Raw genomic sequence first — 26,155 nt, 5'->3', positions numbered from 1 at the left:
AATTTGTATTCATTTCTACATTTTAATAACTCTAAAAAAAAGTCATACATTTATTAATCATGAAAAGTGCTACATAGGAAAATATGAGGGATGATTAAACAGAATAAAATAATGTGTATTAATCTATGTGATGCATGTGAATTATGTTAAATTGTTCTTTTATTTTTTTTACTTTTTATTTATTTATGGTTGAGCCACAAGAAAAGCCAACACATGGCCTGCAGCACACAAGGTAAGGCTTTAAAAAAAATGTTCCCCTCAATTCTTTTTTATTGATGTATGACAAACAGGTATACAAAGGCAGATAAGGTAAGGTTCATTTTAGGCCAGAAATGCCTTCAGCTGTGTGACTGAGGCAGTTTATGTGCAGCCCCTACTGGCCAGTTAAAAAGGAGAGAGGAGTCAGCAGTAAATGATAATTCAAAAACAGTGACAGTTTAAATATTATGAGTTGATGCAACCATGAGTGGTCATTCAGCATACAGTCATACATGTATGCAAAAAAAGCTTTAGGCTGATTGGTTCAGTAGTATGGGAGATTAACTTCGGACAGACAGACAAATAAAGTGGTGAACTGACTGTACTTTTAGCCGCTAGAGTGGCACTATAATAATTGCTTTAACCAATAGACAGGGCAACATGTCATTGATTTCAAATGTACCAAAACTGTGTTCACAACAGAAATTATATAATCTCCAGCTGCGTCTCCACAGTGGGCTGCTGGTGGGAAGCTGGAACAGACTGTCCCTCTGTGTTTGGTTCCAAAGGCTGCCAGCGTAAAAACTCTGGGCACATACTCACCTTTATAGTCCTGCTCTTATCTTGCTCCCCTCTGCACGAAATGATACACTATTAGCAGTCTCTGCTCTCCACGGCCTGGAAGGAAATGTGAGAAATGTTCAAAACAAGCGCATTCTTTCTAAACACTTCCACTTGGAACTGGAAGGCTAATAGTGTAACATTACATACACATCCTGTCTCTACAAGCTTGAGCACAGGAAGACACAGAAAGTCCTCACAAGCTCAGTATTGATGACAAGTGCAATCTCCATGTCTGAATCCTTTAACCAGCAAATTGAACTTTGCTCACTACGTTCTCCCGTCATCAGGGTCAGGCCGGCCGAAGGGATGTATACTTTAAAACACACGCAGGCAGGGAAGTCCCCCATGTGCATGAGTAAAGCCAGCTGAGAGGACCGGCTGGTGGGTGCAGTGGCATTTTTAGCACACAAGGAAGCAGAACATCCGGCATGGCTGGAAAGAGACGAGGACGGGGCAGCAGAGTCCAGCAACAACAGGCCCCGCAGGCCCAAAGAAGAGGCACTCGCAGGGTGAGTCCTGTTCTGTTAATGTGAAACACTGCTTCCTTGTTAATTCTACCGCTAAAAAAAAAATCATATGAGATGTTAGAGTCCAATAAAGGACATTCTGGTTGCCTAATGTACATCTAACTCCAACAAGTCTCCTCATGTATAATATGTAGACTTTTGAGGGCAAACTTCCAGATATTTTTTACAATAATTACATTTATTATAGTGCAATAACTACATTCATGATAGGGCAATAATTGCAATCATACTAGAGAAAAAGTTACATTTATTTATTTATTATCATGCAATAATAATATGCTATGTCTAGTACAAAATAATATTTGATTATTTGTTTACTTGTGATTTTAGAACGTGTTATTGGCTGTTTGTTGAATTAAGTTTTTTTGTTTCTGTCTCATTTTTATTGCACTGATGTGGAGAAGTGGTCCAAATGTAGTCATTGTTAATGACTATGACTATTTATTGAATACAACTACAAAATACAATACAAATGAACATAATTCCAGATTTGAATTATTATTTTATGTGACTGCTTTTAAAGCTTACATAAGTAAACTTTCCCCCTGTGGTTTTTTTACTTGTTCCTGGAAGTGGACACTTATTAGCTGTGTGGGACGATGGAACCATGACTCATGTTTATGTCGTCAGTACAGTACAGCAATACATGATTATCATTCTCATTACGAAAGCACTTGGTTTGATAAGAGTCATTCTTTAACATTTGTGTCCTGATTGTGGAAACCTGCAAGAAGGTGTAATGGTGAACCTATTTGTAAAAAATAAATCTGTAAAAAAATAAAATCAGCAAAAATTGGCAAACATTTACCATCAAATAACAGAAAAAAAATCTGTTCAAGAATTATTTATTTATTTACAGATACAGATAATAACATTACATTTAAACTATTACTACTAAAAAAACAGAAAGTTGCCTTAATTTTACATTCAGCAATATTATGTGATTTTATTATTATTATTATTATTATTATTATTATTATTATTGTTTTTTTTATATAGAATTCACTGTAATTTAACATTCTAGACGGTTAAGGAATTGAATAATAATATATATAGTAATAATAATAAAAATAAATAATAAACATACAGTAATCTACAGATCTAGCATCTATTTTATGGTTAATATTTGTAATACAATAATTTATAATAACCTTTTTATGGCATTTGCACTTGATGTAGAAAAAAAACAAGAAAACCCCTGTAAAATAATAGAGCATATTTCTAGAAAATAACTTTTTTTACAGTGTAAAATAGATAAATACATCAGATATTTAAATATAAAATTCAAGCATTTAAAATAAATGATCTTTTACTTTATCACAGAAGGAGAAACATCAGACATTTGAGCAGAATCAGCAGAGTTCAAAGTTTACCTTACAAAACAGCAGATAAAACTGCATATAGTATGTTTCTACACACAACACAAAGTCCATTACATATGGAAACGCATACTTTAGAGTTCTGAGAGTATTTACATTGAAGATTGAGTCTTGAAGATATTATCAATATTCCTTTTTTTTAAATCACATGTAAGATGGATGGAAAGTTTTAAACTATCCTAAACCCATCTGCCTACCTGTAAATATTGCACCACTTTAAATCTTAATTCTACAATAACACTGTTACTGTATATTGTTTTCCTGCTATCTTTCCTGCAGCTTGTTTGATTTCCCCTGATGCATGCTGAGACCCTGAACATGACAAGTGGTTTAAAGTGTGGATGAAATGAATTGGAAAAAAAATATTTGATCAAACTTGTTTTCCCTTTTGCTCTCTCTGTCTTATCTCTGTAGTTGGCTCTTCGGGAGCCAGCTGCTTTTGCCAAGTCTACAGGCTGTGACTTAGAGACCCCCCATGAAAAGCTGACCATTGCCCAAGCACGGAGAGGCACACCAGGTCACACTTATCTTTATAGTTTTTGGTTAAATTGCTTATTAATTTCTGAGCTGATAATGTCCTTCCAGCTAGTGGCAGGAAGGAATAAGGGAAGACTATAGTGGTAGAATTATTAACTGCAGATGCATCATTATGTTGGCATCAAATGATATCAACTGTAAAAGGTTGATATTGATTAGTTTATCAGTAAAATATTGTTTTATTGCTAGTTATTTGGCTGATTGCTGGGCTGTTATATTATGAGCTTTTTCTTCAGGAATGTGTCACGCCATTCCAGTAAAGAGTTTGCAACAGATTCAAAGAATTAAATGATTAAACACTCTGAACCCAACCATCCCACTTTATTGAAACATACACGTTTTTTTTAAAAGATCGCCCAAAATACACCATTTATCTGTAAAAACTGACTGTAAAAACAGCCATTATCATCAAAATTTAAAATTTCTGACCGTTCTGATATTTCTGTCAAAATATTATTGTTCTACATGTCACATTTAAAATGTCACCAAAATAAACAGTTTGCACTAACTAGATCCTCTTAAAAATATTAAATTCTGCTCCTCAGCGACACTGTGAAGCCATGATTAATTCTGTTGAAATCAACGGTCACATGAAAAAATATTCACTGAAAATTTGTTTGCACAGAGCAGAGAGGAGAGGACAGGAGAGGTTGCAAGTACGTAAACATACAAATAGTCATAATCATGACACTTGTGGGCACTTTGAAAAGTGTTGTATATATAAATTCAATTTTATTCCAGTTTTTTTTTTTTAATCAGAGAAATTAAACTTTTCTTTCTTTTTTTTAAATGATGTATGTCATTATACCTGTGTTATACTGCACAAAATACAGACAGTTATTCCCATGTTTTACACAGAGCAGAGAGGAGAGGACAGTAGAGGTAGTAAAAATGCAGGACTTGCAGGTACATCTCAATAAATTAGAATATCATAGAAAAGTTTATTTATGTCAGTAATTAAATTCAAAAAGTGGAAATAACATATTATATAGATCCATTACACAGAGAATGAAACATTTCATGTCTTTTTTTTTTTTTTTCTAATTATAATAATTATTTTGAAAAGTATGTTTAAAATGGAAATGTTGTCCTCTGAAAAGTATATGCACTCAATACTTGGTTTGGGTTATTTGACTTGAACGACTGGAAATGGACTTTTCCATCATATTCTAATTTATTGAAATGCACTTGTATATATATCAGTTAGATACAAAGCAGTGAGTCCCTACAGTGAGTAAAATGTGAAGAGAGGAAAAACGCCCTGAAACTCCTTTCTTGTTATCTGGCCGATCAGATAAAGGCATCAGATTCGACATGCCACGTCAGTAAACTGAAAAAATAGAACAAAGAAAGTAAAGTCTTGTAACGCCCATGTTAAAGATATGCTTTTCTTATCTTGCAGCTCATCGCCCGGTGCGTGTCTACGCTGACGGGATCTTTGATCTTTTCCATTCGGGGCATGCTCGAGCTCTGATGCAGGCCAAAAATGTTTTTCCCAACGTGCACTTGATTGTGGGAGGTAAAGTATGGATCTCACTCCCTCTTAAAGGGTCAAAATCGTACAACTTTTTGGGATAAATCTACCAGATTAACCCCAATTTATATTAAGTCTAAGTTTCTCTGTGTCTCTAGTCTGCAGTGATGAACTCACTCACAAGTATAAGGGTTACACAGTGATGACAGAGGACGAACGCTACGAAGCCCTGAGGCACTGCCGGTACGTTGACGAGGTGGTGCGGGACGCTCCCTGGACCCTGTGCACAGAGTTCCTCCAGAAACATAAGGTCAAAGGTCACGCAGTCACAGGACACACAGCTAATGTATCAAGATAACAGCAAAGATATCTGGTGTTCAGTCAGTCTGAACACTTAATGTTGCACTCACAGATTGACTTTGTGGCCCATGATGATATCCCGTACACCTCTGCTGGATCAGAGGACGTTTATAAACACATCAAGGAAGCAGGTGAAGACGTAAATATTCCAACATGGTCTCACAGAAATCCGTGAAATAGCCACGGATTTCGCTTAACTCAAAATCCGTGGAATAGCCACGGAATCGCTCAAATTTCCGTGAAACTGACACGGATTTCGCTACAATGCAAGTTAATGACAGTCATATCCCGTGGCTATTCCAACATACAAAGTGATTATGTACATTCACTGAGTGAAGATTTAGAAAATAAAACATATATTTCTCGCTAGAAATGTGATCAAAATCCATTTTTATGCAGAAACTAAGTCAAAATATTGATTTTTCAATAAAAATGAGAGAACTGTCCGCCATGTTTTTTATTCTGACCACTGGGACCTTGAAAGTCACGTGACTTGGAACAAACCAATAGCCACGGGATATGACTGTCATTAACTTGCATTGTAGCGAAATCCGTGTCAGTTTTACAGAAATTTGAGCGATTCCGTGGCTATTCCACGGATTTTGAGTTAAGCGAAATCCGTGGCTATTTCACGGATTTCTGTGAGACCAGGTTCAAATATTCACATGATGAATTTTAGTCCTGTTCTTTCTCACATTACATTATTAATTATAATGATTGATGTTTTCATGTCAGGGATGTTCGTGGCCACTGAGAGGACAGAAGGCATCTCCACGTCTGATCTGATCACTCGTATCGTCCGAAACTATGACATCTATGTCCGACGCAACCTTCAAAGAGGCTACACAGCCCAGGAACTCAATGTTGGGTTTATTAATGTAAGTAACATTTAATTTAATAACATTCATTTTATTCCTTTAGCATAATTTTGACATATTTTAAATAAACACTACCAAAATTTACAAATGTGCTTTTTTTTTTTACTACCAGGAGAAGAAATACCGGCTGCAGGAGAAGGTGGACAAGATGAAAGAGACGGTCCATACATTGGAGGAGAGGTCCAAACACTTCGTCTACAGAGTGGAAGAGAAGAGCCAAGATCTCATCCACAAGTGGGAAGAGAAGTCACGAGAATTCATTGGCAACTTCCTGGAGCTTTTTGGACCTGACGGAGCCTGGGTGAGTTTGCTTTAGCCCTTAGTTTCAGGGCATTTTTTGCTATTTTTACATTTTACCAACATTGGCCTTGAATTTAACTGCAATATGTCATGCACTTCTATGGAATCAACACAATTATGGCTAGACGTGGGAACAACTGTATGTCTTTGGTGCAAAATAACAGTTATAATGACATAAATCTTAAAAAGAAAAAGAAAAAACAAGTTGAATTTCTGATAAATAAATTGGACTATTCAACACTTTTCCAAGTGTCATGAATATTGGAAAAAAAGAATTGGGCCTCCACATGATATACATATCTAACTATTTGCATTTTTTATAACCTCTGTTTACATCCTGTCCTCTCCTCTCTCTTCTGTGTAAACAGATTTTCAGTGAATATTTGTCACATGACAACCGTTTATCTCAGCAGAGTCAATCATGGCAATCAATCTGTGTTGCTGGGTAGCAGAGTTTAATGTTTTTAACAGGGTCTAGGTATTCCAAACAGTATATTTTAGCCATGTTTTTAATGATGCATGTAGAATGAAATGATTTTGACAGAAATATAACTATTTTAGAGGGTTAATGTCACATTTAGTTTGTTGTTTAGTGGCTCATTCATATTATTTTGTTAGATAGTTGTCCATACATCCATAGATTCAGTGTAGTCAGGTACGTCTGAACTTTCTTCTGTCTCTTTCTTTATGTAGCATGCAATTCAGGAGCGCAGTGGCCGTGTGCTTCAGGCTCTGTCACCCTACTCGTCACCGCGCGGCTCCCCCAGCAGCAGTCCAACCAGAAGACGCTCCGTTTCTCCTGACTCTTCCCCTGCCTCTGCCTCTGCCTCTGCCTCTCCCTCCCTGTCCCCTCCTTCCTCCCCGTCCTCACCTAGAAAGGTGAGGACGGGGAGGGGACGCTCCTCTCTCAAAGATGCCTCTACATACAGTAAACATGTACAATGAGGTCATCCTCAACATCATCTTTGTGATTGTCTTTGGTTATTAATCTGGTAGGTAAAATGTCTAAGAGGGTGATAATGAAAATGAACAAATAAAAATAAGTACTGGTTTATTTAAGTGCAATATAGCATAATGTACATAATATTTCTTCACTGAAAATAAAATAACATTAAAATGTTGCTTGGATGTTATTTGCCTTCTGTCATTTGTGACTCTTATATGGAAGCCTAACAAAGCCTTAGATAAGTTCACACATCTTCCCATTCCTTTTCAAATTAGAACCTACTATTTTTTTATGCAATCTTTTTTGGTTGGTTTGTTTATTTATGGTCTTTTTAAAAATACATTTCAATAATCAACAATATGTACTTTATATTGCTTTATAGAAATCAATAATTGAGTATGAGTGAGTTGTAATAATTTCAGACTGAGCGATATATATATATAGCTCATTCTTTGGCTGTCTGGTCAGTAATTTGACTGAAATTAAAAGTTTTTCCGTCAGTGTTTACCAAAAAGTGTCCTATATCAAAACAAAAGTTATTGATGTGATATTATCGTGTTTCCAACTTTGCTTTTGCTGCCCCCAAGTGGCCGGACTGTCAATTAGTTCAGGTTTGAAATGTATAATGTGTCACGTGTAGTTATGAAAACCTGGATAATTTTGAGGTGTTTCATTGAAAATTAATAATAATAAAAAGAAACAAATAAACAAACAATAATAATTATTGCAATAATAATAATAATAATAACCATAAATTAAGATAAGGGAAAAATGTGTGGAGGGAAATCGGTTAAGACGCAAGCTTTTGACATAACCGTCAGATTTTTTGGTCAATTAATCAATGCATACAATCATTTTTAAAAATCTTTATTTAATGGAATTTTAACGTATTTATTGAGTCGTATCTTTCTTTCTTCCTTCATGATTTTTACAGCTTCCATTCACCATATACACTGGTAATTTAAATCAATCAATTAAATACAAAAATCTTATATTTATTATTTTCTTCATTATGTTCTCCATCCCTAACTAAAAGAGATAAATAACATTTACACAGCCAAACAAAGATGCAAAGTGCAATGCAAGATCTATATATAGCTCATTCTTTGGCTGTCTGGTCAGTAATTTGACTGAAATTAAAAGTTTTTCCGTCAGTGTTTACCAAAAAGTGTCCTATATCAAAACAAAAGTTATTGATGTGATATTATTGTGTTTCTAACTTTGCTTTTGCTGCCCCCAAGTGGCCGGACTGTCAATTAGTTCAGGTTTGAAATGTATAATGTGTCACGTGTAGTTATGAAAACCTGGATTATTTTGGGGTTGTTCCTTTGGTTTTATGACCTGAATAAACCGCTTTTAGCAAAACAGCCCTGAAAATCATAATAATCAATAATAATAATAATAATGATAAGCTCTGATGTGCTGCCTGGCAAAATTAAATGAAAATGAATAATAATAAAAAGAAACAAATAAACAAACAATAATAATAATAATAATAATAATAATAATAATGATAATAATAATAATAACAATAATAACCATAAATTAACATAAGGGAAAAAATGTGGAGGGAAATAAGTTAACACGCAAGCTTTTGACATAACCGTCAGATTTTTTGGTCCATTAATCAATGCATACAATCATTAAAAAAAAAAACTTTATTTAATGGAATTTTAACGTATTTATTGAGTCGTATCTTTCTTCCTTCCTTCATGATTGTTACATCTTCCATTCACCATATACACTGGTAATTTAAATCAATCAATTAAATACAAAAATCTTCTATTTACTACTCTTCATTATGTTCTCAATCCCTAACTAAAAGAGATAAATAACATTTACACAGCCAAACAAAGATGCAAAGTGCTATGCAAGATACCTCACTTGTGTGTGTAATAATTTCGTACCTAAAATGACTTAAAACAGGGCTTCACTTTTGTCTATTATTGCGTTTTATGGTCTCTGTAGTCAAACCAAAGCACACTGTATAGAGTATAAGGCTTCAACTGAGCGTTAAAATTATATTTAAATTACACACAAGATGCTTGAGAACTACAGACACCTCCGCGCCTCTCGTCTATCTCAGGTACTTATCTTGCTCTTGTATCATCTTTGGCTCGGCCCTTTAAAACCATTAGCATGACGTCACCGCCGGCTGATGCCCTACACGGATTAAAGATGGCGCCCTGTCATGTACTGAGGTGCTGCAAACGGGCTCTGAACTGGGTACCTGTCCTGTTTATAAACCTGGTTGTCGGCTGGTCTTACTACGCTTATGTCGTGGAGCTCTGTGTCTGTAAGTACACTCACTTTTCGTAAGTATTTAGCCGCTGTCGGGGCTGGATATCTGCTCGTGTTGACAGTTTGAGGGTTGCCAACTTTGATAAGCTAGTTGAAGTGAGATTTAAAGTCACCCCCAGGCTGCGTACTGTTTACAAACCTCAGGACAATCTGACTCTATCTCCTTTTATTACAAACAATTAAACCACTAACATTGAGCAGTGTTTACAACGTTAATATAACCGGACAACTTTTTTCCGTTAGACTGGGAGAGAAAAGACAGTCAGTCTCTGGGTCTCTTGTGCAGTCAGCAATGAATAATTACAGTAATAATCATCATGACATCTGTAATAAACATTGTCATATTACAAAACTAGTTAACTGGAATACAGGTGCAAGAAAACTTTTTCAACGTTAGATGGTTGTTTTTTCTGTTTAAAATGCAGTGCGTTGGAGAGTAAGGGGCAAGATAGCTCACTAGTATAAAAGCTTATGTAAATAATCATTTTTTTCTTCACAGTTTTAAACATTTAGTTAAATTATCAGTGGGTTCAAATGTATTACCCATTTTTTAAAAATAATTTTGTTGCATTTTTGTTGCATTTATTCAGACACATTTGACGCACTTATTTTGAGTTTATACATATCTTACGTCAACTTACCAGTTGACGTTTTAATTACATTATATTATTATTATTTTATAGATATTTTTTAACTTTATATATTTTAACACATACAAGTGTACTTCAATTTGGAGATGCATATACGATTACAGTTCTGGTTGTTTTATGTTCAACTATGCAGTGTCTTGTAAATGAAGGGACAAGATAGCTCACTAATATAAAGCTTATTAAAATGTTTTTCTAAAAAATATATTTGGTACATATGCTGCATTCATTTTTGACTCATTTGACACAACTTTTATATATATATATATATATATACTATAATAATAGTATTTATATTTGCATGTTTATTTCAACACATGCACTTCATCTTGGAGATGCGAATACAATTACACTTTAAATCATATTTCTTTCATGTCTGTTCTCGATAAGAAGATAGAGAAGATGTTATTCCTTAAGTTGTTGTTTTAACGGTTATGCATAACACTTGTTAGCCAGCTGTACAGTCATTAATTTAACCATAATGAGGAATCAATGATTCAACAAAGCATAACAGGTTGCCTAATTCGTTGTTAAGCAGACTAATATTAAGTAGAGAACATGATTTCCTTCTTTTATCTCATCCATGAGTATTGATTGTCATTTTCAACAGATAGATATTGATCACTTTTGCATGCCGTGACATGCACTGCTTCCCCTGCACTTTGTGTATGTTTTTTTTCAGCCTGGAACTGATGACACCATTATCTGCATGTAGCCGTACTGTAGTTTTGTCTGTAACTCAGCGGCTGTGGTCAGGACAGGGACATCCCAGCTGCTTAAACAAAGCTCTCTGTTATGGGTGGGTCACCGCTGGCCGTGCCAGGCTGCTGCCACATGGTGTGAGAGAGGGGTGGTGTGTGTGGTGGTGGGGGATGTGCAGTCATGCATTCTTTCATTACTGCTCATTAATAAACATTTTTTCTTTGCCTTATGTAGATACAATCCCAAATAATGCAGAACGAAGTAAGTTATACCCACAATTCCTCTCATGTTAGAGAAAAGATTCAGTCAAAACTGCAAATCTAACTTTTTCTGTCTCTCATCAGTCAGCTATTTGGTCATCTTTCACATTTTCTTCGGCATGTTTATATGGTCCTACTGGAAAACTATCGGGACCAAACCAGCCGGACCCTCAAAAGCGGTAAGAAAGTAAATAAACTAGGAAAGAGTTTCTGTTTTTCAGAGCAACACACAGCAGCTTTACTAAACTGCAAATGAGGTTATGTATATTTTAGATATACTGCCCTATCAGCAGAGCAATAATGTAATGCACAGCAGACTATGGAGGCTTGATGATTTTTTTTTCTTGAGATATTGTGACTTTATTCTTGTGACATTATGATTTTATGAATATCGACTTATTTAGCAAACACATATGGATGCTGAAACACGCAAGCTATTAAAGTATACAGGATGAATTAATTAAGATTAATTTATTTATCATTGACCACATCCACATTTAAAGAGGTTACTACTACATGTGTGTTGACTCTGCATGGATAACATTAAATTAAGTTGATCAAGACGAGAATAAATATTTGAAAGCAATACAGAATGCCTGAGAGCCTTACTGCATTATATTCTATTTTTATATTTCAAATTGTCTCCTGGCATCTAAATTTTGTCTTTCTTTACACATATAAATACATAACCACCATAAATTTGTACATAAAAATGTATCGGAGTGCTGGAAATTAAGTGCTTGATGCTTACACTTAAAACCCACTCCTGTTCCATCCCAGTCCCATAAAAAATCCTTTCCCATCTCAATTTCATAGTGAAAAAATCGTTCCGTGTTATGAACCAAATGCCTTGCCCGAAGGGTGCAAACACAATACCAGCTGCTAAATGTCTGTTTTTTAACGCCTTTGGTAGACTGGCGTCTATATTTCTTTACCCCAGAACCCCTGCTTAGTATATGTCCCCACCAATGTTGAAATTACAAATATAGCCTTATTCAGAAAGAAGGATATGGTAAATATACATATACAGAAATCTGTCTATAAATGTCCATTACAAGTTTACAGGATGTTGTTTGTCGAGCTGTCTCTGACTCCACTCTCTTTTCTCCTCCTGTCAGTTCGGTCTACCCAGAGCAGAGAAGGAACTGTACGAGAGAGAGGAACGAGCCGAGACACAACAAGAAATTCTGAAGAAAGTGGCGAGAAATTTACCCGTGTATACACGCACAGCAGGCGGAGGTGAGGATTTCAACCATCAGCTTCCTATTTTAACACCAGCTGTGGCTTTAAAGCAGACAGCAGCAACATTTCTGTTAAGTCACAAGCATTGCCTCAAATAAAATTGCATAAATGTATTGCCACATGCATCTTGGCCTTGTGGATAAAGGAGCAACGCTGTTTTTTTTTTCATAAAAAGACTCAGGTGCACTCGTAGACTGTATAAATAATGGACTTTGTTGTCTGAACTCATGAGCGCTAGTTGGTGCTCCAGTATAATCGGTCCGCCTGAAACTCATCCAGTGAGAAACGTTCCACGGTGCAAAATATGTGTGATTAAAATGTGTAAATTTTTTTAACGCGTTAATTTTTGTGTAATTAATTAATCTTAATTAACGCGTTAAAGTCCCGGCCCTAATATATATATATATATATATATATATACATGTGTGTATATAAACTTTATTGACACGTTACCGTGGCTACACATTGTTCTGCTTCTCTTCTGATGATGGCTTGCCTTTTCAGTGACCTGTCAATCAAAGGTAACCACGCCCTAAATCATATGATTCTTTATCTTTTATTTTCTTCTAAATGGGGCCATTATTTACACTATTAACATCATATTGTCTTGAAGAAGATTTTTACTAGAGATTGAGACTATAGTGTTGTCCGAAAAAAAAATTCTGAGGTTAGAAATCAAGTGAGAAGTTTTCTCATTTTGTATTGAAATGGATGGACCCAAATGCTTCTGCAGCCACCCTCAGCACCCCTGTTGGAATTTTCAGTAGAATGCAGCTTAAGGCATTTCCTGGTTTGCCTCACTGCTCAGACCCGGAGGTTGCTGCCTGAGTGCACCTCGTCAACTCAACAGATTACACCTGGTTTTTCTAGGCATTAGTAATCATGATGTCAGCTGCTCGGTTACTGGGACATATAATAAGTAATTTGTATAAATATATTTATATTCAACCATTATTAATAAGTGATGGACACTGTCAATGTGTGATTGAAACATTTAAAAGAGCACTTCTAAACAAAGGAAGAGGCAGAAAAACACACTTAAAATCCTTGTTTTGTTTATACTTATTATTATTACCTCACATACACATGATGGTTTTGTCTTTCATAAAAAGTACAGTCATAGAGATACAACAGTACTTTTAATGATTCTGCTTTCATTTTTCTGAACAGCCATCCGATACTGCGACCACTGCCAGGTTATCAAACCTGACCGCTGCCATCACTGCTCAACCTGTGAAATGTGAGTGTTTTATAACTGTGCACACTGAATAATTGAGGCTCATGATTTTTAATTTTTTTGCTGTTTTGAGCAGACATGTTTCTACTGATTCTCGCTCACGATTTTATGTTTCCAAACATCTTAAGTGTTGAAATGGCTGCGAGAAAACAAAATATCTTGAAATATGTTTTTTTCTTACATCTGCATTTACTCATGTCTTATAACTGCTTTTTGATATCTGGATCAGGAGAATTAATCTTAAATGTTAAAATCTTCAAAATGGTACCAATAGCACGTTTGTTTTCTTTATTCTTCCGCTTCAAGGTGTGTGTTGAAAATGGACCATCACTGCCCCTGGTATGCTAATTTAAGCTTGTTTACATTCATTCATGCATGCATTATCAGTAAATGATCTTATTTATGGATGATCTAGAGCAACTTTGTGTGATGTTTTTTCTTGCAGGGTGAATAACTGTGTTGGATTCTCAAACTACAAGTACTTCGTGTTGTTCTTGGCCTATGCCTCACTCTACTGTGTCGTCATTTGTGCTACAGTCATCCAGTATTTCATCAAATTCTGGACAGTGAGTACAGAAACTTCCTCTTTTTAAAAATGTGCTAATTCATTTGTTTGTCTGGCATGCTCTTATGTGTAAACAATTTCTGTAGTTGCAGTTAAATAAAGGTGGCTGTAGCATGTGTAGCATGTTTCAAGGCCCATTTAGAAGTTCAAGATGTTTATTCTTATGTGTGCAGCATTACAGAGACGCAGACGTTGGAAATAAAAAAAAAAAAAAATAATAAAAAAAAATCTAAAGCATCAGGCAACCTCCAGCAATAATCATTATATATCAATAAAAAAAGGATAAAATCATGCAAGTAAGAGCAAAATTTGAATGCAAGTTAATTTCAGATTTTGATCTTGTATGATTTTATTTTTTTGTATTTCTTACAGTAGGACATACCATAGTGCTAGTTAAACTATAGGACAAAACATAAATACAATTTTAGCCAAGGGTTTCAAATCAGTTAACTTTCTTTTAATGTTGCCATTTTAACAAAAAAATCAAATAACGTACATCTTCTGAATGATAACTTAATTGATTATTGATTTGAAGTGAAACATTTAGAGCAGTCGGGCTGCGGTGAAGCATGTGATGGTTGCATTATAAGATATTGACCAATTTTGTTTCCACGTGTCACTGTGGTTTGCAAGTGTGTCATGTGATTGCTTATCAGTAGATCCTCTTCAGCAAACTGCTCTGCATGAGACAATGGCTCCTGGCTCGTAGTCCAACAGAGAAGGAGAATATTGCGTTTTAACAAAAAATTGCTAACATACTGTCCCGTGCAAAGGTCGAATGTTGTCGTGAGGCACCAAAATAACAATAAAATCTTCCACTTTCCTGCAGATGACTTGACAAGGGAACAGGAAACATTCTTGCCAACTGACAAGACTAACACTTTTGTTCTTTTTACTTCCTGTCTGAAGAAACAGCTGCCTGACACGCATGCCAAATTCCACATCTTGTTTCTGTTTTTCGTGGCTGCCCTGTTCTTCATCAGCATCGTGTCACTCCTCAGCTACCATCTGTGGCTCGTGGGGAAGAACAGGACCACTATAGGTAGCTATGAACAATATATTTAATTCAGCTTATGATTTATTTTAGAAGTCACCACTGACTGACTAACTTCATCTTTGCATGTGTTTTCAGAGGCTTTCAGGGCTCCTGTCTTCACAAACGGTCCAGACAAAAATGGGTTTTCTCTGGGCTTTAGCCGAAATGCAGCTGAGGTGTTTGGAGATCAAGCGAAGTACTGCATGTTTCCTGTTTTCTCAAGGCGAGTCTACTCTACTGACTTCTGACTTGTACTTAAATGCACAGTATAGGTGCAATTTCTGCAGCTGGAGGCCTCTCATTCCAAACAATGGTTAATGACTTAATGTATTATATTAGCAGCTTTATTAACGGCATGTCATTTCAGTCATCAAATAACTGCAACCAACTTACCATTAGATGAGTCGACTACCCATATAGCTACTGTAGCTCACATTATTCTAGCCTAGGGGTAGCCAGGCACTGTTATCTGTGATGAGAAGAATTAAAAATATCTTTATAAGCATGTTGAACATTGCTTTAACAGTAAATTGTAACCGTACGCATTCGCTTGTTGGCTTTCATGAGCCACTTGTCTTAGTTGCAGATCAGAGTAAGCTGGATCGATATTGAAATATGAGATAAATAAGTTAGATTTGTACTGGATTACTATGTTGGAAAAATAGCATGTAGTTAGTGAGAAATGATGCTGTATTACCATTACTGAGTAAAAGTGTTTGACATTGTATGCTTACAAATTAAGGGCTTAAGAGCGTTATGACACCAAATGAAAAACACTGTTATAACCGATTTTAATAAAATTACACATTTCCCTGGTTTGTTGGAAACATGTGGGACATTTTTAACGTGGAAATATTGCAAATTACACCGTTAAGACAGCTTAGCTCTGTTTTAGAAGACGTATCAGTCCATTTCTATTAATAGTGCTATTTTAATGAAATTTAATGTTTAATAATTATGGCTTTCTCTCCATTTTAACAGTCTGGGAGATGGACATTCCTATGTTACCAGATTGGTACACATCGATCCTGAACAGGCAAACAGTGTCCTTCAGCAAAATGGCAAAAGGTTAGCTTTTTTTTTTTTCAGCTATTCAATCTCATTTCAGTCGTTTTTGCTGGTTTTTATCTCTAATGTGACTTTAATTGCAGCCCTGCTGATGTGGAGGCCAAACCGTGTGTACTTGGTAACAACATTCAACATGCAGCGGACGACAGCAAAGAGAAAACCGGTTTGTTTTGATGCCTTTTCTCACAATTTTCTTTTTCTGCATTATGGCTGTTATGTTCCGTGTTTTTGCTCAATACTTTCTTGCAAAAACAGTTTTTCTCAATTTTCCTTGCAGACGGAGGCCAGATAGTGTCGGTGACAATGGAGAGTGAACCATAGCCGGTACGTAAACACAACATGAACACTGCAGAGTTTAGGTGGTTAGTCCTCCTGTGTTTATTTGTACTTTGTTGCTGTTGCAGGCCGCTGAACTGATGCTGCCAGATGGTTTGCTACAGAGAACCTTCTGAGAAGCGGTCACTGGAAGTAGACACTTTCACAAAAAAAAAAAATACCAGGCAGGTGATTGGATGAACCATCCGTCTTATCACCATCACACACTGTCCATGCTGAAACCACTCAGTAGAAGAGCAAATGCTTTCAGTGCTTTCTCTTCTTAAAAACAATCTCCAGTTCTGATATCTGATGATAACCTCTTCAGGAGTCACCACCATTGTTTTTTAGAATGAACAGTCACATCTCTGTGTTTTCAATTTAGCTGTCAGTAGCTCCTTACGGGGCGCTGATAGCTCAGAACACAATACCTGGAGCCTGACGAGATTGATTTGCGATCTTGCGATATTACCAGATAATCGTGGGAACCAGCTGCCATGCAAAGGTAAGCAGGTTGCAGGTGCATCAGATAACTATGAAGCCTTAAACCAGGAGCATCAGCACCTCTACAGGAGCTGTCCTCCTCCTTCACTTTGAGTTTGCAACCTCAAGCAATATTTTTTGTATGCACATTAAATGGACCATTCTTCATCCAGCATGCTTTAAACCAGCACCACAACACTGTTATCATGTCAACACAGACTGTACAGCAGAAGTTATTCACAGGTTTTTATCTTTTTTGAGCCAAAGATAATAATGTTTTTTATTGCATCTGAATAACTCTGGGACTGTTTTTTTTTTTTTCCATCTTGAGCCATGCCTGTCTACTTTGTCTGTGTTTTATATACATTGACTAATCACATTATACATTCCTACTGGAGAATCAACCTTCATCAGTATTAATCAAGCATTAATAACTAAGAGAGAACCACTAAAGTGAGGCGTGTATAACGTTTCAACACAGTTTTAAACTCCAAGCACAGTGCAATTATTACGACCAGTGGTCAGTTATCATAAAGTCTGATTTAGTTTACAGTTTACATGATTGAAAATATTTAAAAGGTCTTTCTGTTTACACTTTTAAGATGTTTGTTTTTTACATTTCAAATTTTATACCGCAGTCAAACATACAGGTGATATAAGCTTAAAATGTGAGGACCAAATCCACTTTCATTTCAAATAATTATTTAAGCACCACTAACCACTAGTTCAGGGTAGAAATTATCAATGAGATTGCCATTTTTTATGCACTATAGATATCTAATTTATTTGTTTTCAAGCTTTTATAAATAGTCTTTCATGTTTATTGATTTTTTGTATTTGTTTTATTTATATTTTAGTTTTTTTTATGGGCATTGTTCTCTTCAACAGAATGTTTTCACTTTCATGATCAATTATTTGCTAAAGTCTGTATTTGTTTTTAAATTAATCAATCTTGAGTGTCAATGCCAATGATTAAATGTCTTTATTGGGGTTTTTTAATGGTAAGATTTATTTGAAAGTAAGAGCACAAAATGAAACTGTTAAAATATATTGTGAGAAAGGTCAGGGACATTTGATGCACTGTGTCCTTGAGTCTGTACCAGCATAGATAAGGCAGACTTTATATTCCATATGTCATCATAAACGCTCCTCTCTGTGTAGCGTAATTCATTCATTTTAGTGGAAATGATGCTGAGCACAGTGTAGGGTTTGCCGGAGTGATCAGTAGACACAGATAATAATCAGTAGACAATAACTAGGGCTAACCCATGTGCATGTACTCAAAGAATCTCACAGAAGTTTAATAACTAACGTCCCTGACTGAAGTTAACGCACCCCAAACAGCCAGAGCTGCTTTTAGCGTAGTTAGGCCTGTAAAGAACTGCTGTTTTACTGGGACACAACTATTCATGCAGGGGGGCTTTCATGTTCTGTAACAATAAATGTAATGTAAGAAACTACAAGGTGTGATTGTTTATTTTAAACAAAAATCGGAGGAATTTAAAGAGAGGACATAAGTAGTTTAAACTATATAATATTGAAAATGATTTGATAAATTTGAGCTATAAATGTGTTTTTTTGTAGAGGCAATCATATCTGTAATACAATAAGACTACAGTAAAAAATTGTGCATTTGTAAATCAAATGCGGAGCATCTTACAATTTTATTTGTATACACCAGACATGCACAATAAACAAAATATTTGTGAAATTTCTAATCTTTGATTTTGAGCTTGCTGTCAGACAAACTTTCCCCATAGGTGTCATTAACACTGGGGACTTTTTGAAAAAATGGCCAGTTTTGCCCCCATTGTATCAGACGCCATAATGATGATGAGTGAATTTTCCACTTCTAAAATTGGCTTTGACCACAAAAATGTCATTGTGGTCGGCCTTAGAAAGAAGATTCTTAGTTTTTAAAAAGGATAGCTGTAGACAAATATGGCAGAAAAAATTTTCTATTCAAGGGGCGACTGTTTAGAGAGAATGAATGTGTATATTTATGTATGTAGGTTCATGTATATGATTGGGCTTATTATGTGTATATATGTCTGTATATTTTTAAGAACTATCAAGGTGGGGCGTCCTGGTGGCTCACACTAGTAGAGCGCTTACCACATGGCCGTGTGCTTGCTGCAGCAGACCCGGGTTTGAATCCAGCCTGAGGTCACTTTGCTGCATGTCTTCCCCTCTGTCTCCCCCTTTCTATCTGTCTCTATCAAATAAAGCAGTAAAAATGCCAAAAAAATAATCTTAAAAAAAAAAAAAAAGAACTATTTAGGTGCTGTGTGGGTGAGTGGTGAAGGCTGCCTTTTAAGTTTATTTTTTTATTATTATTGTTTTCTGGGTTGTCTATTATATGTATATAGTCATTTTTTGGTATAAGTTTTTATGTTAAAATAAATAAAAAATTAAAATTAAAAATTCACTTTTTCAAGGACGAACTGAAGAAGTTGGCCCTTTCTGACATGTTCAGGTAATCGTTTTGTTTCTGTTATCTTTTTCTCTGGCACATGAGTTATGACGAGCTGGGAACAAGGTGAATGACCCCCGTGGCGTTCACCTCTCCATAACAATGCAACTGACTGCATTGCATCATTACACCTGCTAGATATCAGCGTGTTAATATGCATTTAGCTGAAAGCACCGATGTGTCTCCATAACTATGTAACATAAATAAAATTAAGTGGTACGATGGGAGAAACTTAGCCTAATGAAAGCAGAATGCAGTGGAAAGACTAGATACCTATTGCTCTGACTGGGGTTTTTTTAACCACACATTCTGTTAATTATAAAGCGTCCCAACGTTTTGGGAATCTGGGTTGTAGTTTAGCTAACCGAAGAACAGGAACAATTAGAGCAAGCTCGACATACCTTGGGTGATATTATCAGACAGATATGAACCTATCATATATATATTGGTATCTATCAGTATCAGTTTATATATACGATGTGAATTATTTACAGATTATATCGGCAGAACACTACTCTGTGGGAAAGTGTCAGAAATATTTGATCCATTTAATCCATCCTGTGAACCACTAAGCCAACCACTCACATTTTCACAGAATTCAGTTGTCCATTCCTGAAGAGAACTAGTGGACATAACAATGACGAAGTAAACTAATGAAAATAATGTTTTGTTACCCCAATTTGACTCAGAAGTGCCCTGATGGCACTGAAACATAATTAAAAAATGTATTACGCATAGCTTGAGCTTAGAGGAAATTCCTTTGCCTTTTTATAACATTTTATAATTACCAGAAAAGAAAGCAACACACCCTGTCAAAGTTCATCTCTCCTGACAAGTCTGTGAATGAATGAAGGCGGTTATTTACGGAGGTATTGTCATAAACTGTCACCCCACCTTCACTCCTTAAAAGTCGTCTAAAGGATAAAGTACACTTGCTGTTGAATCTGATACTAGAGCTCACCGGCAGAACAGATCATATGGGCCTTCTTTTATTTACAAAAGATCAGGTTTTCTCCAAAGAGAGCTCTTTTGAAGCAGTTTCTTTTTAAACTTTAGTTTATTAGAAAAGAAATATCTGCATGCCATGGAGGAAACACTCAACATCACCATTGATCCGGCTTGTTTACAAGAGCCACCGCTGGCTATTGACGTGATAAAGCGTAAGTGACCCACATCTTCCAGCTTCCTGTTAATATTTCCTTATCAACGAGCCTGAGCTGTTATTATGATGTTGTTGTGTTCTTCTTTTATCTGCCCCTGTTCCAGAATAACACAAGACTGTCTCACCATTTTTAACCCCAGCTAAATCTGCTTTGCGTGTCATTATTTGTGCCAAAAAACATATTTGTTCAATGAAATAATCTGGTCCCGTCTCTCTCTTTCCTCTGTTTTAAATCAGAGCTAGATTTGTTTCAAATGTGCCTGTACTCCATGCTCACCTTAATGTCCTGCATCTCCCTGCTGCTCTACCTGGACCTGTGCATGTATATTTATAAAACCCAACCCTACCCAAAGAAGACGACCCTCATCTGGATAAGTGGTGCAGCACCAGTAAGCATTCAGACTTATTGTGATGTTGCTACTCCTGTAATTCTAAAAGGAAAATATTAATCATTGCTTTGTGGAATAACTTTCCACAAATAAATACAACATGAAATCTAAATGTGTGCACATTATTGCATTGCTCTGTTTTAGGTCATTTCTACCATGTCTTGTTTTGGGATGTGGATCCCGAGGGCAGTCATGTTCACAGACATGACGTCTAACTGGTATGTTTCCTCTCAACTAAAAGAGTAATTAAGTCTTTCATTCTAAAAAGCTCCAAGGTATTATTGAATCTGATATGAAGCTCTATTCATGGATGCTCTCTTATCTACAATGACTTACTTTTCTTACTTTAAACATCACTGATCTGTCTGTTATCTAAAAGCCAAGACCAGTAGCTGGTTCTCACTTTGCAGTGAACTCCCCACCGCTGTTATCTTGTATGACATATCAACTCTTAGGTCACAGAAACCCATATCTACCTTTATCATGTTTCCCTCCATCAAGCCTTATTCAATTATATTTAGCTCAACAGCCTTTTTTACCAATGAGTCAGCCATGCTGTGAATACACCTGAATACACCTGAATTTAGAGCACAGTGAATACACCTGAATTTAGAGCATTTTACTGAAACAAAATCTAGTTTTTCATAGTTATTTGTTATGTTCTGTCCATGCTTTTTTAAAAAATGAATCTAGCCTCTCATATGCAACAATTTATGTATACACACATCATGTCAACTTAAGCATCGTATAAATTAAGTTGATGAACATGATATAGTTTAACCAGTCAATGAATCATTACACACACAGAAAAGCACGCCATATCTATCAGCATGTGCTCAACTTCAATAAAATACAGGAAATCTTTATAGGCTTTTGCCGCCTGCAGTGATAAATTTTACGTGCTTTCTGTTTTATGTGCAGTGCATACAGTGCAACAATTTACACAGCTCGGTCAATGTCCATTAACTGATCTTTATTTTTTAAGTTCACAAATTAACCTCGTCATTTGACCCCCTTTGTGGAAAAAGCTTAAATATAAAATCACACATGGCAAAACCAAAACTCAGTATTCCACAGTGATTTGTACACTACATATCTGCTTTCTATAATCCAGCCTTTAAACAAATATCTCTTCTTATGCTCTGTGTAGTTATTTTGCAGTTGTGGTGTATAAGGTTTTGGTTCTGCTGATCGAGGAGTTTGGGGGCACCAATCCTTTTCTGCAGCGGTTTTCCGGTAAAACCTTTAGGGTCAGCACAGGACCTTGCTGCTGCTGCTGCCCATGTTTACCCTGGGTGCCATTTTCACGGTATTTATACCAGTTTATACAGATACATTCTGGGTGTTACTGTTCTAATAACTGAAGCTTGTGTTCTTAATCCTGATTTTATTTATAGTAATTTTATACTATTTCTGTATTGACTGCACATTGCACATGATGATGTACATTTCTAATGTGGTTCTTTCAGGCGACTGTTATTCTGGCTGAAGTTGGGTGCTCTTCAGTATGCAATCTTAAAGACGGTGCTCTCTGTCCTCTCTATAATATTGTGGACAAACGGCAACTTTGATCTAAGCGATGTAAGTGTTTGAAATGCTTCTCTCCACAATGATTGTTCTGCAGCATAACATGACATTTAAATATTTCCTTTTCTACTTTTTCAGCTAGAGATCACTGGTACATCCATTTGGATTAATCCATTTATTGGCGTTCTCACTATCATCTCCCTCTGGCCTGTTGCCATCATCTTCATGAACACTAACCGCTTCCTACGCAGCACCAAAATTATACCCAAGTATGCCATGTATCAGGTGAGTCAATACAGCCACTAACATGTGTAGTGCATGGGGCACCAGCTGGATGCATTGGGGCATCAGTGCACACAAGTTTTTCTAGAATGTAGGGCAGTTTACATGGCACTGCAACATGTCTTTGCAATTTTGCTCCTAATGGGCACTAACCTGATGTTGCCAAATGGTTGGATCAGAAACACCTGATGCACTTTTAACAGCTTTTCCTATAATATGTAACTGATCAAGTATTGTTTGTTCTCCTTAGCTAGTGCTTGTACTGAGCCAGCTGCAGACATCAGTCATTAACATCCTGGCCTTGGATGGAACCATCGCCTGCTCCCCTCCCTTCTCTGGTGCAGCTCGAGGCTCCAGTAAGAAACACCTCTGAATATTAGCTGCTCAAGTATGAGGTGAAATAATCTATCTGAAGCCCTATTGTTTTCTCTTCTTTTCTTTCCTGCAGTGCTAAGTCAGCAGATGATGATCATGGAGATGTTCATCATTGGTCTGGTCAATCGATTTTTGTACCGTCGAACGTATGACCCACTTCCCCCCTGTGAGGAACATGACAATGAGCAGAACGCTAAAAAATGTGACCAAGGTAAAACTGTTCTTTTATGAATGTACCAGATCATCTAGCTCATCAAATAGCCATCTCATGTATCATTTTACTTCATTCTGTCTCTCAAATGTAGGGAGAAAACATCACTTCTTTTTGTTAACATTTTTCACACAGTACTCATTGACATTTATCAATATTTGTGTCCTTTAGGTGACAACATACCCACATTACTACTTTCTACCCCAGAAAGAGTCCCTGTGAGGATTGTCCACAGTGAGGTGTGAGTTACCCTGAGCAAAAGAGACACTGTTAGTGAAAAGAGACATGGGCTGTTGAATTGTTTAAAGGTTTTTGAATGTTGTGTGCACCAAAAATAAATTAATTCACCTTAATTGTATTAGAGTGGAGGCTAAAATGTCAAAGATGTTAAAACAAATGAGTTAATTGTATGTGATAGGGGAGTTGTTGTTTTTTTTTCCTTTTTGTGATTTCGGTGAACTGAAGCTTTAAAGAAAAATTCTGATAATTTATGACATGTGCTTGTTCTGTTTTGATTGACACCGGCATTATGTCTGTACAGTAAATATGAAGCTACTGCCTGTTAGATAGACTAGAAACGGGGAAACTGTTCCTCCTAGCATAATCAACACCACCTGAATCGAATGTTATAAGATTGAATGGCTGTTTATCAGCCCTCAAGTATGGGCGAGTAGGGGACTGCTCCACCTATTGGTAGGCTAGTAGGTCGTTAGCAGCCCATTGAATGGGAAGCTATATTAATGGGTGTTGTTTAGTGGGCGCCAGGCCATAGTAATTATGAACGATGCAGAGGCAGAAGTGATGTTATAGAGTGTGAGTGAAGGGGGGGAGGGGCAAGGAAACAGAGTATTAAACACGAAAAGTCACTCTAAGAGCAGGTGGGAGAGGCAAATCAAGCCAGGTCCTTAAAGGGATAGTTCGGGATTTTAGACATTAAGTTGTATGAGATACATTCCACTAGTGTAGTGGATGCAAAGCTATTAGCTTACTTTCCGTTCTGGAAGGCATATCAGAAACCAACTTCACTTGGCACTACTTTGTTTCTTGAGAAAGACAGCAAATACAATGACAGAGTGTGTTAGTTACATAAAACAGAACTATGTATTCCAAGATGGAAACCGGCCAGACCACCAACGCCGGAGAGCGGCCAGTAAGCTTATAGCTTTGCATCCACGACAGTACTGGCGACAGTACCCAGGAGCCCCATGTCAAAACAAAAGACAAAGCTATTTGAAGAAACATCAGCATCAAAACATCATCAACATGAACCCCAACCTTTCTATATAACAGTCATAACTATTACTTCCAGTCACGTCATCGTCATAACAACTTAACATCTGGCCTTTACGTGCATTTATTTTACTTTTTGAACTATGTTTTATAACGCCTAACCAGGATTTTTTTCCCCTTAACCTTAAAAGTAGTTTTGTAGCGTAATTTTGAGGAAACTTCAGCTTTTTAACTAAAGGTAACCGCTTTGTTTTCAGCGAGAGGGCATTGAATGGGCTGATAACAACCTTCTCAACCTGCCAGTAGGTGGCATGTGTAAACATTTTACAGCGATTGTTCGGAGCATGATGAAAACAACTTTCCAAGTGAATGGACAGAACATTTTGAACTTATTTTGTATTTCTTATATGTTGTTGTTTAATCTGCTGGTTTTTAGAGTGGCTTATGTGCAGGACTTGTTCTTTCTTGTGCACAGCAACTTCCAGTAGTCTTGCTAATGTCTCATACAGTATTAACTATACAGAGTGGTATCAGTCTTCTCATTTAAATCTCTGGCAAAAGCAACATGCATATCTGCCATAATGAAAACTATTACTAACTATTACTATTACTTTAAGCCTAATTATTAGAGTCAATAATTGTGAAACAAAACATAGTGTCAAAGCGTGAAAAAGTGTTAAAACTGAAACAGTTGCCTTTAACAATGGGATTGTGCAGGTTCGTATTTTTACATTTGCCTAGAGAACATTAAATAACAACACCTATTTATTTGTGTTAATGTGTGTGTTTGTGTGTGAGAGAGAGATGGGGGGGGGTATTGAGGAAAGGCCTACTGTGCATTGACATCTGATGTAGTTTTTTGTCGTTAATTAGGCAATTAATGATGACACAGAGTTTTTAGTTGGTTATTGATGTATGTATTTATTGCAATGACCATATTGAATGTATTATACTAAATATTATAAGCATAATAACATTTGATAAAATGATCTGTTCTCTCTATTGTTCACTGAGCACCATGTACTGTAAAGGGAAATCTTTGTAACACTGAACATTTTTTAATTAGGTTTCATGTCAATTCATCTCTACTGCAATCATTAATGTTCCCTGTAAAACAGGCCAATAGTTTTTAATAAAACATAATCTTTTTTCTTTGCTCTCTGTAACTCTGTTCTAGTGTGACTCTACCCTCAACCCAAATGTATCTTAACACAACCTGGAAAAACAGCCAGATTTGTTCAAAGATAGCTGACCCACTTACTCAGACTTATTTGGGACAGGGAATACATGCGGATGAGACAGCAGCTTTATTTTCAGACTCAGTGTGCACTTAACAGCCGTCTACAGCCAAACTGTGCCGCATGCTCTTTCTTAATCTACCACAAGAGGTCGCGCTTGTTCCACCCCAAAGCCAGTCACTCTGCCTT

The 26,155-nt window shown here is 36.3% G+C and overlaps 3 protein-coding genes across 3 annotated transcripts; all 3 read left to right on the top strand.

Annotated features, from left to right (window-relative positions):
* The first annotated feature begins 877 nt into the window (after positions 1-877).
* On the top strand, positions 878-7,361 carry pcyt1bb (phosphate cytidylyltransferase 1B, choline b). Its single transcript, XM_059351928.1, has 8 exons — positions 878-1,331; positions 3,143-3,245; positions 4,668-4,784; positions 4,898-5,049; positions 5,152-5,230; positions 5,835-5,977; positions 6,090-6,278; positions 6,971-7,361. Exons 1-8 carry the CDS (start codon positions 1,251-1,253, stop codon positions 7,220-7,222), a joined length of 1,116 nt encoding a protein of 371 aa, XP_059207911.1. The 5' UTR covers positions 878-1,250; the 3' UTR covers positions 7,223-7,361.
* Positions 7,362-9,386: 2,025 nt separating this feature from the next.
* Positions 9,387-18,536, top strand: zdhhc20a (zinc finger DHHC-type palmitoyltransferase 20a). The gene is made up of 13 exons (XM_059351929.1): positions 9,387-9,519; positions 11,108-11,134; positions 11,218-11,312; positions 12,252-12,372; positions 13,546-13,615; positions 13,919-13,951; positions 14,058-14,178; positions 15,087-15,219; positions 15,310-15,436; positions 16,195-16,281; positions 16,365-16,444; positions 16,559-16,605; positions 16,686-18,536. Exons 1-12 carry the CDS (start codon positions 9,402-9,404, stop codon positions 16,600-16,602), a joined length of 1,056 nt encoding a protein of 351 aa, XP_059207912.1. The 5' UTR covers positions 9,387-9,401; the 3' UTR covers positions 16,603-16,605; positions 16,686-18,536.
* Positions 18,537-20,636: 2,100 nt separating this feature from the next.
* LOC131987108 (organic solute transporter subunit alpha-like) lies at positions 20,637-23,752 on the top strand. The gene is made up of 9 exons (XM_059352265.1): positions 20,637-20,712; positions 20,952-21,103; positions 21,248-21,321; positions 22,254-22,412; positions 22,573-22,684; positions 22,769-22,915; positions 23,163-23,268; positions 23,361-23,498; positions 23,670-23,752. The coding sequence occupies exons 1-9, from the start codon at positions 20,637-20,639 to the stop codon at positions 23,741-23,743; spliced, it is 1,038 nt and encodes a 345-aa protein (XP_059208248.1). The 3' UTR covers positions 23,744-23,752.
* The last annotated feature ends 2,403 nt before the right edge of the window (positions 23,753-26,155 follow it).

Source organism: Centropristis striata, chromosome 15, assembly GCF_030273125.1.
Source record: "Centropristis striata isolate RG_2023a ecotype Rhode Island chromosome 15, C.striata_1.0, whole genome shotgun sequence".
NCBI lineage: Eukaryota > Metazoa > Chordata > Actinopteri > Perciformes > Serranidae > Centropristis > Centropristis striata.
Note: the sequence above shows the minus strand (reverse complement) of the source record. Positions and strands in the feature narration are given on the sequence as shown.